General features: G+C 41.5%; 1 protein-coding gene across 10 annotated transcripts in view; it reads left to right on the forward strand.

The window, feature by feature from the left end:
- Positions 1-13,212, forward strand: part of LOC125768032 (teneurin-m) — a 616,010-nt gene that overhangs the window by 131,574 nt on the left and 471,224 nt on the right. Inside the window, exons 1-2 of one of the 10 annotated variants that reach the window (XM_049435147.1) lie at positions 2,216-2,455; positions 2,844-3,227. The exons of 8 other annotated variants lie outside the window; for them this stretch is intronic. In XM_049435147.1, the coding sequence (XP_049291104.1) occupies positions 3,200-3,227 (28 nt within the window). In that variant the 5' untranslated portion in view covers positions 2,216-2,455; positions 2,844-3,199. Of the gene's footprint in view, positions 1-2,215; positions 3,228-13,212 lie in introns of those variants that run through there. One more of the 10 variants, XM_049435146.1, reaches the window with a different exon arrangement.

Here is a 13,212-nt window from a genome sequence, read left to right on the forward strand (position 1 = left end):
CGCGTTGCATCATTTGTTCAAAGTGAATATCGTTGCGATGAATAAAAAAAAACCTCAGGAAAAAACCTATAGCAAACAGAGCGAGCCATTTTATACGAATTGCCGGCAAGTTTAAAGTCCTCAGGCAACAAAACGGTAGAACCAGTGCGAAACACTGCGGTGAAACGCCGAACCAGACTAAGGGCACAGTAAGGGAATTTCCACCAGACAGATGCAGTGACAGAGAGCGAGATCGCCGTGTCTGGCGGGCAGTGTAACCGATGGCAAGCGACGAATGCAGGTCAAAAGCAATGTTTCCACCGTGCCCGCGTGTCGAAGAACTTTTGCCGTGGCAAAACGTGTATAGTTGCACCGAAAAGCACGTCGAAAGTGTCTGGGATGACTTCCAATTGACTGCACGACTGGGCGCAAAAGTACCAGGTTGGCCACACGTTCCAGAAGGAAATCGATTTCCCGGCGATGCTCGCGTCTGTCTACTGGCAGGTTCACTATCAAAATGCTTCGTCTTCGTTATTTTATCTCTTCCTATAAGGGATCCACTGTTTGCTTGGGTTTTTTTCAATTGAAGTAAATCTCTAAAGGGGTTCCAGTTCCGTAAGGTCACCGATAAAGGTTTAGGGTTCACGATCTTCAACCTCTTGAATGGGGAGTAATTTCTTTATCTGATGGTTGCTTAGCACAAAAGATGCCTAGACGAAGTAATTCAGTAATAATTAATATCGGCAGATGGAGTTTAGATTGAAGAAATCTGTAGCGGTTTTATCTCATTTAGAGAGTTGATGATTTTTTTTAACAAGAATTAATGATGTTTAATGGTTTGAGGATTTTTTTTAATTTGCAATATGTTGTTTGAAATTATTGACATACTTTTGTATTTATTTGGTATTTTCAGATATTTTAAATTTTGCAACTCATAAGAATATAATCGGATTGATCCCATGTTTTCCAATATTTTTTTTGTTATTGTATATCCTTGACATATTTGTTCAATTTAATGAATCTCATGAAATATTAATTTTTTTTTTTTTTTTTTTATTCATAAAGAACGGCCTGGCCGTATTGCTATGAAATATTAATTTATTATCCGGCAATTTAGAAATATTTACTAAACAACAAGAAAAAAAATCGCATTTAAACTCTTGTTTTAGTGTTAATTCCGGATTATTCAAACCACGTACCAGGCGCCTCCATCGGTGGATGTGATAAAGGGCGTCGGTCTTACACGACATGAACGGGTATCAAATCCCATTCGGACCGTCTTTCCCGTATCTAGGACTGACTATCCGGCTACGTGGCAAAAATAAGTCTAGTAAACTAGAAATTTGCCGACATGATCTTAGTGATCGTTTAGCCAAAAAGGGAAAGACCAGGCGTCTCCATTGTTTTAGCGAAATTATATAATTTTAGGAAAAGTTTCTGAAATAACGACAAACCTTTTTTTGTAGATTTGCAAACTTTTATTACTGATATATCGAATGCAATGAGACACATAACAAAACAAACATTAAAACAATCATGTATATGGAACAATACTAAATACTAAAAAGGAGTTTCACAACAGAGGGCCAAAAACCTTGCGCTACGTTTGCACTGTCTTTACCGTCGCTACAAACTGAGCTATTGAACAATCGTGAACAAAGCGTGCACTACCAATGAGTACCACCGTGGAAAATGAGTACCTCGTTTAATGGGTTACCAGGACTTCAGCGTCGCATCCCATTCTGTTCGAATGAGAGATAGCCAGCTTCCATTCACAACAATGACGCTGATGACGGCCATGACGCTGCTGTCTGCTGAAGCGTGCACAATTTGTTGCTCTCGTGTGTTGAAAGCACGAGCAAAAGCTCCCTTTATTTGCCGTTGTGTTAGTGAGTGCGATTCGTTTTTTTTTGTTTGGTATGCCGTTTGTTGCTCTTGCTCAATTTTGCCGTGTGAAGTCGCTCTGTTGACTATTCGTTCCATTCGGGATGCTCCATAGCGAGGTGGCCGTACTTCCGTCTCCTTTCGACGCACTGTCCTATCGTGCGCTCGCTCTGGTGCGTCTCCACCATTGGTGAAGCGCAACACAAACCGAACGATAGCCGAAGCAAATGATCCATCGCTTTCGCAGGTTGGTCAGAAGTGGGTTTCAAGGCAGTAACGAAAGTTGGGAGAAGGAAAAAAAAAAAGACAAACGCAACGAGACTACGAGACGGTACGATCGTTCGCGTGGCCTACCGTACGTAGATTCGCTCTCTCGAAACCGGACTGCAAAACCGATTCCGGCGTGTTTTTGTGTGTTCCGGTACTTTCCAAGCGGGTTGCGGAGGGGGGCGGGAGGGTTATGTGGTGGGGTTTTTTGCAGTTTCCACAAGTCAGCCGCTTTTCCATGTTCGGTGCGCATATGGTGGCGTTAGTCGACGGATGATTCGAAACCGTTGCGGATGGTTTTTAAGGTGTTTTGGTTCGCATTACGGTAAGGGTTAAACATTCGCTCGAAACGTCGTTGGTTATTATGCGTCGGTCGGAAGCTTCGGGCGCTCGGGTTCCGTTGACAATTGCAGTGCGTATCGCTTGCGTATGAGGTTGCGTATCGGATCGCATACCCGATAGCGTGAATGTGTGTTTTTTTTTGCTGTTATTCTCTTCTGTTCTGTTAGCTGCAATGGAGCAACCTTTTGCTGCACTTAAGCGAAACGAATCGTGCGGGTGCGTATGTGTGTGATTAGATGCATGTATGTGCATGTGTATGTGTGTGTGTGTGCGAACGTGCATATGCATATTGAGTGCGTAATGTGAGTGAATTTCTTCCTCTGGTTGTGATCTTTTACGTCTTTCTTTTCTACTTCATTCTCACTTTTGAGGGTTAACAAAATACAAATAAAAACAAATTTTCATCAAACGCACCGAATGTAAATTGTTTTAAAAGAAAACATTTAAGTGTTCCAAATCAAACTTCTAAATGTTAAAAAAGTAACTTAAAGGAAATGTGTTTTTGATATCGAAAATTTATATCTTTATGAGAAATTGTTGCCTTTTTGTGCAAACAAAAAAAGTGTTCGCTTGAGAGAAAGGAAAAAAATCAACATTCCCATTTAACGTTTGCCCCTTGCTCGCACGGTGGGCGATGAGTGAAGTGTCACAAAAAATTAATACATACACTCGTGTGCAGCATAACGGAAAGGAATAATCAAATCAGCCAGCAGCCGTACAGGATTAAATGTACTATGCAATTGACAGCTCGGAAGGTAAGCTTTTCGTTTGTTCGGTTGTGTCGGGTTCGGGAGATATTGGGGGAGAATCTCGGCATCGGCACACGGCGGAACAGGCACAAACGCGGGTGAACGAAACGGAGCTAGAAATCGCCGATTCCCAGACACCCCCAGAAAGCTTTCAGGATTATCTCGCAAACGTTGTTTAGCGTTTGATATGGTATTTTATCTCGGCTGTTACAGACAGGAAGCAATTCTCATGTGGTCTTTCGTTGCTCTTCTCACTCTTTCCTTTTCGCTTTCTCGCTCTTTCTCTCATTTTTCCATGCTTTATCTCACATGAACGCATGTGTACCGTGTAAGAGTCGTTGGGGTGAGCTTTTTATTCCTTGGTTGTATGCGTGAGAGCTGATTCGGTAAGCTTTTTGCTGCTTCGTTAAATTTTTGCTAGTGTCAACTCCCGGTGGTGTGAAATGTCAAATCACGCCAACTGCAACCACGGCACGGTGTTAGCAACTCACCAACACATCTGGCTGTTGCGAATACCAACACTTCCGGCTGATGAACACCTTCGGCAGGCACTCAGCAGCAGATGAGTTCCGCTTTTTGTTTAATGTTTTTTTCTTCTTCTGGGTTTTCTTCTGCTGTTTTATTGTTTCATGTTCTAGTAAACTTTTTGTTTCTATTTATATTTTTAAGTTTTTATTATCATTTTTAAATATATTTGTGTTTGAGCTCTTCTTTTGGCATATTATGAGCTTCGAGTTTTTTTATAAGTTTTTATTACGATTCTTTTTTTATTTTACCTTGCTAAAACTAACTCATCCACAAACGTTGCAGTGCTATGGCTTTGCATTAGCTGCGTGTACTCAATATATGTGTATTTATTTGTGTTTTTTTGCATTGCATCACTTAAGCCCCGAAGTGTATTTGTTTTGATGCATTGATAGGATTTCTCTCGCTTACACTCTTCCCCATCCTATCGTCTAACGACGTCCCCCATTTTTTACTTGACCTTTTACTAACTCTTTTACCTAACATACCGTCAGATGCTAACGCACACATATAGAATAATTCTATCTCTTTCGTTCTCACTCTCATTGTTGGTTTTTTTTCTTCCGAGAGCGATTGTCGGGATGCTCTAATGCCCTCATGCACATTCTCGTTCACAAACACACCCACACACACACAAGCACATAGCATTAACCACCCACCCGTTTCACCACGGGAATGACTTCGGTGGGGGGGCTCGAGTTGCATTGCTGCAGCCTTTGCCTGCATAAATATTTTTCCACCAACGTGTGAAAGCAACATCGACATCGGTTTTTCACCTCGTTTGCTCGTGATTCCGTACCTTTGCCCCTTCTGCCCTAAACCATCCACCCATACAGTGACCACCGGTGCACCGGTGCATAAATGAGTTTTAATGCGATGTTACGAATGGGATTATAGCATGGGTATCCAGCACGCTCAGGGAAATGTACACTGGAAGGCACACTGGGGCGAACGTAGTGGGTTGTGCGGCGAGGGAAAATATTTTTGCATGAAGTTTATCTTTAGGCAATAATTTCTCATTTATATCGTTGCATGATAATTGAGACGGTACGAGCATGTCCGAACCGGTCAGCGCGCAAAGGATGCAACTGCATCGGGTGCACAGTGGACGTGGACGAGGTCGATTAAGGGGTAGGCATCGACATTCGATGCAAAGTGGGTGAAATTTATGGTTACTGTCGGGTGCAGTGTCCCGGGATTGTGGGGGAAATTTGGTGGGGTGAACACACCAAACACGAGGGGTGGCAATTTGCGGTAGAATAATAATTGGATTGAAAGGTTATCGAAGTCGTTCCCACTCGGGACACTCGGGAATTGGCAAGTTTCTGACCTAGCCCAGCTATCGGGGCAACCGTGTTCTGCCTCATTCCACCCCTTTAGGCTTTATAGCTCTGGCTCTATCGCTCTTTCACGTAACTGCATTCAGCAGCAGCTTGTTTAAAGTAGGATTTTTAACGTTCATTAAAGAGCTGAAACTGAGCTTCAACCTCAGGATCGGTTCGAGGGCAGTGGATAGTATCGGTGATAAAATAATATTACCAGAGTCAACAAAACCCACTTGCATCGAACTTTCGTGGAAAAGCTGCACCGAAAGGAGGGATGCTGGATGTGTGCATGTGGGCTGGAAGTGTTAAATTTGTAAGTTAGAGTGTTGGTTTTACGGCTTTGCCTGCTGCAGGATAGTGAGCAGTGAGCAGCTTATTGGGCAGTGCAAAGTTTATCGTCACCCTGTAGTACGTAGATTATGCTCAAGGTGTGTTGATGTGAACGCACTTCAAGGTGATGATGTTGAGTTGCAGCTCGTATTCCACAAATTGGTTTCAGGAAGGATGGAATTATTTTTTGAGATATTTTCGAATGAAAATTAATGAAATTCTTTTATTCGAATAATTGTGTTTTCAATGTATTTTCAAGAAATAAAAAAAAGGTTACTCTCATTTTTCAAATTAATCCCTTTTGTTGTTTGACTAATCCGGGTTTGTATTCAGTATCATCAATTTTCTAACGCCATTTTAATAATGACCAATGGTCCAAGAATCAATAGTTGATTCTGGTTTACTACTTCTCAAGGGTTCCAATCTCACTGGATCTCAATATCTGAGATTTATATCACTGGATCTAAATATATGAGATTAATCTCACTGAATCTCAATATCTGAGATTAATCTCACTGAATCTCAATATGTGAGATTAATATATTTTGTTCTAGAACATCAGAAGTTCCTTTTGGTATAGCTAATGCTCCAATAAGCAATATTTGATTCTTGTCTATTACTTCCAAGGATCTTTACAGATCTTTGTATCTAAGCAGATACACTGGATTTAATTAACAGATTTACTGGATCTCAATAGCTAGAACTAAAGTACTGTGTTCTAGGAAAAAAATGTTCTACACGATCACTCACAAATTGATGAGCTTCGAAGTGATATTCCAGATCACTGGGAATTTCCATAAATACCCAATTCTATGTTGTCACTTTTGATATATGGTAGACTAAAGAACTAGGACGTTAAAAAATAAATTATTATCATTTTCATTCTTTGTTTTTTGTCTCATGCTAGAATCTACCAAGTGAATTGGAACAGGGATGGTTCTTGATGCTGCAATTGATACGTTTTTTTTTGTTTGAAATGAAAAACCATTTCAATATTTATACTCTATTTCATAGACCATATACAGCGTGACATATTAATGACTTTTAAAGGGAAACAATTTCTATCTTCTAATTTGCTTGTATTTTCTTTTCTCCACAGGTAAGGCTTCTAAACACTCGCTAACTACACCTCCATAGTACCAGTGGAACATGTGTTTGTTTGTTTAAATTTCCAAAAAAAAAAACCGTCACCATCCGTCAGTGTGCCGTAAAACCGTAAGTTTGTGATCGTAAAACATAACCTTTTGCGGCGGTGTCGTCGTACCGCATCGAATTGTCGAAAAATTTGCACCCATCTACCAACCCAGTTGACGAATCCATTTAGCACAAACACCCAAAAATTCTGTCTGAGCTCGTCGGTCCTGTGGAGAAGCCCTAGAGTACCGGGTCTCCGGCACCCTTTTTGCGTCCGACTCACCGTGTTTGTTTAGGTCCAGCTGGTGTTGGTGTGGACTCTATTTGTTCTATCGGGAGCGATGATGACTATTTGCTTAACCGTTGTACCGGACAATTTTCCGAACGGCTGAACGGGGGTACGCCTCTGGTACGGTGTCAAGCCCTGTGTGAGTGTCATTCGGGGGTATGTGTTGAACTTCAATTTTCGCACCAAACCGGTTAGACCTTTTCACCTTCACCTTGTCTCCTTCAGCGAGCGAATGGCTTTACGGTTAGATACAATGGTACAAAACAAACGCAGTGGTCAGCTTGAAATGATAATTTGATCAGTTTCTTAGGCTAACAATATGCAAACAATGCTTTATGGTAATATTTCTAACATTTCCTAGCAGAAAAAAAAGGAAACGGAACCACACAATGAGATATTTAAACAGACGAAGTATCCTCTTCCATGGTACTGGGGGGAAAACTATCTACTTAGAAGAAGCTTATCCACGTTACTCTCACAAAAATTCCCCCCAAAAGTAGCACAAACGGACAAAAGCAGACAGACGTACCGAACAGCGCTTCATTATGGGAAGCGTTCGGATGTGGTGTGTATGTGCGATCGTTGCTGCAGCTGCACCATGCTCGAAATAGATGCACCGAAGCGAAATAGGTCGTGAAAATGAATAATTCAAACTCCTCGCACCGTTATCTGCCACCCAATCGTGCCAGCAGCAGCGTTGTGCATTTTTTGGTCAGATGATTTTAATTTTTTTGATGGAACAGCCTGGGCTTCGTTAAAATAATGAGGAATAGAGATTCTCACAGGATGCACAGCATGACGTGAAGTATCCATTGTTCTCTTATCCCAAGCAAAACGCAACCTCTGCTGTCCCATATTCAAGAAAAGCATAAAGGAATATGCACATATGTGTGCAGAAATGTTTATGGTTGACGTTTTTCGTACAACTGTTTTCGTAGCGCTTTGGCTGGAACCAGTGAACGACAGGATACAAACAATAAATAAATCCACCATTGGTAGAACCTGATTGTATGCCACTGGGACTGTTGGATGTGCTCCACCCAAAAAAAAAAAATAAACTGGGCAAGTATCACTCGAAAACTGGAGCACAATGCTCTTACCCTTTTCCCAGCAGAAGTACATTCCCCCCCTGCTGGCCAAGAGTCGCTTTCCCGTGGGAGTTGTTTTTTCTTTTACTCATTTTTATCATAATAGACTTTTCGGTGCAGGCGCATAAACCGAGTGACACACTCAAAACGCGGCAAGTATCACGCCTCGCTCCGATGGCCGGTCAGTTAAGAACATCATCAACAACTGCGAGTATCCGGAAATGCGCGTACCGGATCGGCTTGTAGCCGTAGTGCGAATGTGCGATGCAAAGGTGGAACAACATTTGGGCAACACTTTTCCCAATTTTGCATAAAAACTGGAGCGGTGGGATAAAATGCAATACACTCCATGGCTGTGGAATTCACATGTCACAATTGGCTCCCACATGTCGGATGGTGGTACCGTCAGGAAGTATAATTTTCGATACATTCATGCCAGCGACGAGTGAACACATGATCTCTGTGCTGTTATTTACGGTTCTGTGAGCTTTTGCGCACTGTTGAAAAAGTCTTTTCATCGGTACCGGTCGGAAGGCAAATGAGATTCGGTGGCAACCGTTGGTTACGGCAAACGGACGGACTTAGCGATTCGTTTGTTGAAAGCTTTTCGTGCTTATTCCCACGTCGATCATAGCATGTATAACGCAATCCCTATGATAACTCGTAACACTCGGTAATTTTTGATGGGATATCATGTTCAATGGATCAGCTAAAGTAGGTTAATAACGTGTGCATTAAAAATATTGAAGCAACAAATAAAGATTTTGGCTTCATTTTGTCCATATCTCAATAAGTCTTGCAGGAACCTGTGTCCTCGGGATCATATCTTGGGAAATTTTCCCAGGAACCTCAACTTTGGAGACCTCGATTATCAACTGTCTATCCGTTTTGGCCTCAAAACTATTGGAGTAGATCATCCGTTTCAAGTTTTGCCCAGAAAAGATCTCTAAGTTGTATCTTCGAGAGTTGACATATTGAGAGAGTTGGTAGTCGTTGGCAGACTCGATCAATCGCTTACTGTGAATTCTTCGTAAAGTGGGAATGGCTCTGTCATACCTAATGATCACATGCTCTTCATGAATATATGCACCAATATCTTGAAGACAGTTGGTGATTAAGCCGCAGATCACTGGAAATCCTAAAACATATTATCTTCGACAGTCACCTGAAGATCTTCTACAGGAAAAAATGTTTGTGAGTCGTACATGTACATCTTCTTGGAAGAATACTAAAGTACAATGTCCTCAATATACTTGAAGTACAATATCTTCGGACACCCCTCTTGGGCCACTATACATGCCTCAGCTGCAATTGTTCTTGAATGACTTTGGACAGGTATTCTTGCTACCCGCAGAAATCCTGAGATCCCTCTAATGTCGATCTTTACTTTGGTCTTTAGTGCCTTTTATGGTCTAGACTATTCTTAACGCTTTTCTTGAAGTAAAAAATGAAATAAATAATTTTCGTAAAAGCTACAAAAGCAGATAAACAAACTGATAAGATCTTCATACTTTAAACAAGCTTCAAATTCATTCCGCTTTGTTCGCTTTTGTAATGAAATTGATTTCCTTTTCCTATTATAAAACACTGTTCAAAGAAACCTGCTGTGGACAGAAGAGTAAACGACAAGATAATCGGAGGAAATATTGCCCTTTTCCTCCCCATGCTGATCTTCCCACCATTCTGCCAACAGGGCACACCGTACCAATAGCTACCCAATTTCCATCGCCCATTTCCCACTAACAACCGAGCCACCGTTGCACTAGCGGTAGCAGAAGCATCCAGCAGCGCGATAAGCCGACAGCTTCACACCCACAAATCCTGAGATGGGCATCCACAGCACATCACGATAAACGAAGGGACATCGCTTCGGTACGCCTGAATAGCGATGGATGACGAGCGATAATGGCTGTCATCATTATGATTCTCCCGTCGCTGATAAATCAACCTCGTCACTTACAACGCGCCCCAAAGCCGCTTACACCCCCCTTGGTGGCAACGAATCATCGCTTGTTCTTTCGCACGGCATTGCAATTGATAGACGCGGACGGGACTCATTTTCTTTACGTTTTCACCGTTTGATGGTACGGCGGGTGCGCCTTACCACGAAAGTCATGGATCGCTTTCAGCCCGTGTCCGTGCGCAAATTGGTGCGTGCATTAAGGTGAAACAATTTGCAGGTGATTTTCATTAGGCGCGATTATTTGGCGGCAATGGCTGGCAGGTTTCCGTATTTTTTTTTTTGCGCTTTACTTTGATGTGGCGAGCGTTTTTCCTTTCGTTGGGTTGTAAAGAGCTTGCACTATGTCGGAAGAGGAAATTTGCGAAATATTCCAACATCCTTTGTCACGGTTTTTTAAAGCCGTAGAATGATGATCTTGATAAAAAGGTCCTTTAGAGTGTGAAAAATATTTGAAATGATCCAAATGGTAATGGATTTTAGAGAGCTTCAAAAATGGATTTTTTTATTTTAAAGTTACCAGAACATAAACATCTCTTTGATCTTAATAACTTTGGCTTACACATGTGTGTTTTAGGATGGTTATGGCACAGTTTAAACATTCTAAAATATTCCTTTTATATTATCATTCCACAAGCATTATTAACGACTCAATACTATCTCAGCAATCACAATCGTTTTCATATCATACTACGTGTTAATAGAAATATACATATATTTTCCCATTGAAAGTGTTTTGTCCTTTTTTTCGGGCACAAAACAAAAATGCAAAACCGGCACGAAAAGCTCACCGATGATGACACAGGATACGCGAGGTACCCACAGGAACAAATGCCATTAAAATCTTCAAACGGCATCATTACAATTTCTTATTAAGGCACTCACTCGCTCGACGTGTCCCACGGCCCGAGCAATGGAAAACTCATTGCCATGATAGGGGATGAAGTCGTGGGACGCTGGGGAGACGGGAGGCAGAGAGAAAAGCATATAGTGAGCCGGTGGAAAAAGCGTTTCCATTTGTAATGGGATGCCACCGAGTGTTCCATTTTCATCGTACGCGCAACGCTATTAGTTTCGATGGTTTTGGAACCGACCCCCCGGCAAGGACGTGCGGGGGCAAAGAGTGAACATTTGGTGCCTCATCGTGGAAAATCCCATAAAATACTGCACATAAGCACCGTTTCATTTGCCACCCCGCTTTTCACCCACCCGCGGCACGGACCCACACACACACGGACTCACTTCAAACCGTAAGGCTTGAGATCAGCGACCGCGTGGGTATGTGTGTGATAGGAGATAAAATTTATGCAAATGTAGCGAAACTTCTCGTGTGAAACGGACCCCGTGTGTGTGTGTTGGTCGAGGTGTAAAGGCGTGGAGTTCGTTTCTTACTTTGAGGATGAAGTCGGAGAAGAGTTCCTGGTTGTGTGTGGCGCGGAGGAGAAGAAAAAAGATGGTTCATTCCACCATTTCTGATTATATGGTAGAATGTAGAAATTAGCGAACAGAAGGACTTCTTCATTAGCTCACCGAATGGTGCACGGGATGGTAAAAAAAGTTTAATCGAATTTTAAAGACACCTTTAAATGAGACATGTTAAACAGTGTTTTTGAATTTTTGGAAGAAAATTTCAAAATTGAAACAAAAAAAATAAAATCACATTTGATTTTGTTTCCTTTGGACGATTGTTACATTTTTTGTACATACTCCACTTAGTAATCATAAATAATTGCATAGCAAACAAAGCAAATTCCTATCATTTCCGTCGCGTTGTAATGCGATTTATACTAGCACCTTATTTTTCCGGATCGGATTTTTTTCTTGTTGTAGCTGTTGTGCACTGACCATGTCTGCTCCACTCAATTATCCGCGCACGGATGCTACGAAGCTAATTTGTTCACATAACTCATGCCAATTATCGCTCGTACTGGTGTTATTATTGTTATTATTTCTAACCTCAAGTGCCGTCAGATCAGTCCGTACAGATAGAGTGGTTGGTTTCTACTCCTTAACCTGACTGTTTCACCTCTGCCACCGTACCACCACAAACCCCGCGTCCGCCAGGAGTGTAACACTGCCACAGTTTTGTGGGAAAACAAATCCCCTCGAAACACACACCACCACACATGGTCTGACATGAATAGCAATTACTTTTTATTACATCTGACACGAACAGTTTTGTGGCCTTCTCGTTAGATGCCCCGTGGCCAGAGCGATAGAGAGAAGAAGCAAAAATCGAGAGATAGATACATGTGTGCAGACCAAGAGTCCTTGAGGTCAGAAAGCCGTCCTGGCCACGGTGGTGCTGGTTAAATGAGAAACGGATTACAATTGCATCCGAGCGCGTTACACGCGACCCGTACCATGGCAATGAGTAAAGCTCACGTGATTATTGTGACTCTATACGCACATGTGACGAGGGGTAAAAGAAGTGAGGTAGGTGTGCCCGAATGGGAAGAAATATAGTCTCAAAACCATCGAACAGGGAAGGTAACTTTGTGGCTGATATTCCTTCGCCTACCGTAAAACGGCGTTATAAAGCAATTAAAGTGTTAAACTACTGCGAAGACACACACGAGACAGTTCCATTTGCGACAGGAAAAAACAACACCAGAATGCAATTTCACAAGTTTAGAGGGAGGAAAACAACGGTATGGGGGAGGGCATGATGGGTGGAGGAGGATTTGAAAAATCGAAAGTGTTTTTATAGCACTTTCATTGCTTTATAGCAGGGCTGGTGTCTTGCTTTTACCATAATATTTTAATGGTGTTCCAACGAAATATTATCTGTAGAAAGAAAGAAACTAAAAAATACTTATTTCAACATTTTTATAGCATAATTTTATAGCAAGTTTAAAATAAAGAACTTTATAGCGGTATAAAAATGAATTTATCAGCTTGTAAAAGAACAATTAGGGAAAAAATTGCTTATTTCAACATTTTTATAGCATTGTTTTATAGCAAGTTTAAAATGAAGAACCTAATAGCTTCATAAAAATGAATTTATCAGCTTGTAAAAGAACAACTAAATCTAATTTCACAGGTTGGCTATAGTATAGCCACATTCCAAGGCAATGTAATCATTATCGCTACAATTGCCATAATCATCTTGCCACTTGTCACAATGACATTCCTTTAGCTTTTGTAATGGTCATGCCTGAGAATGTGCATACATACATCGTAATTATGAGCCCTACAAAATGCACATTCACGTGCGTACTCATCTCATTTGATCAATAACCGATGGATATTGTTGCTGACAACAATATAATGCTCGATAATTGCCTTTTGTCCTCGGAACTTTGAATTTCATTGACTGCCATTGTAATGTACCTGGTCG

Source organism: Anopheles funestus, chromosome 3RL (genome assembly GCF_943734845.2).
Source record: "Anopheles funestus chromosome 3RL, idAnoFuneDA-416_04, whole genome shotgun sequence".
Taxonomy (NCBI): domain Eukaryota; kingdom Metazoa; phylum Arthropoda; class Insecta; order Diptera; family Culicidae; genus Anopheles; species Anopheles funestus.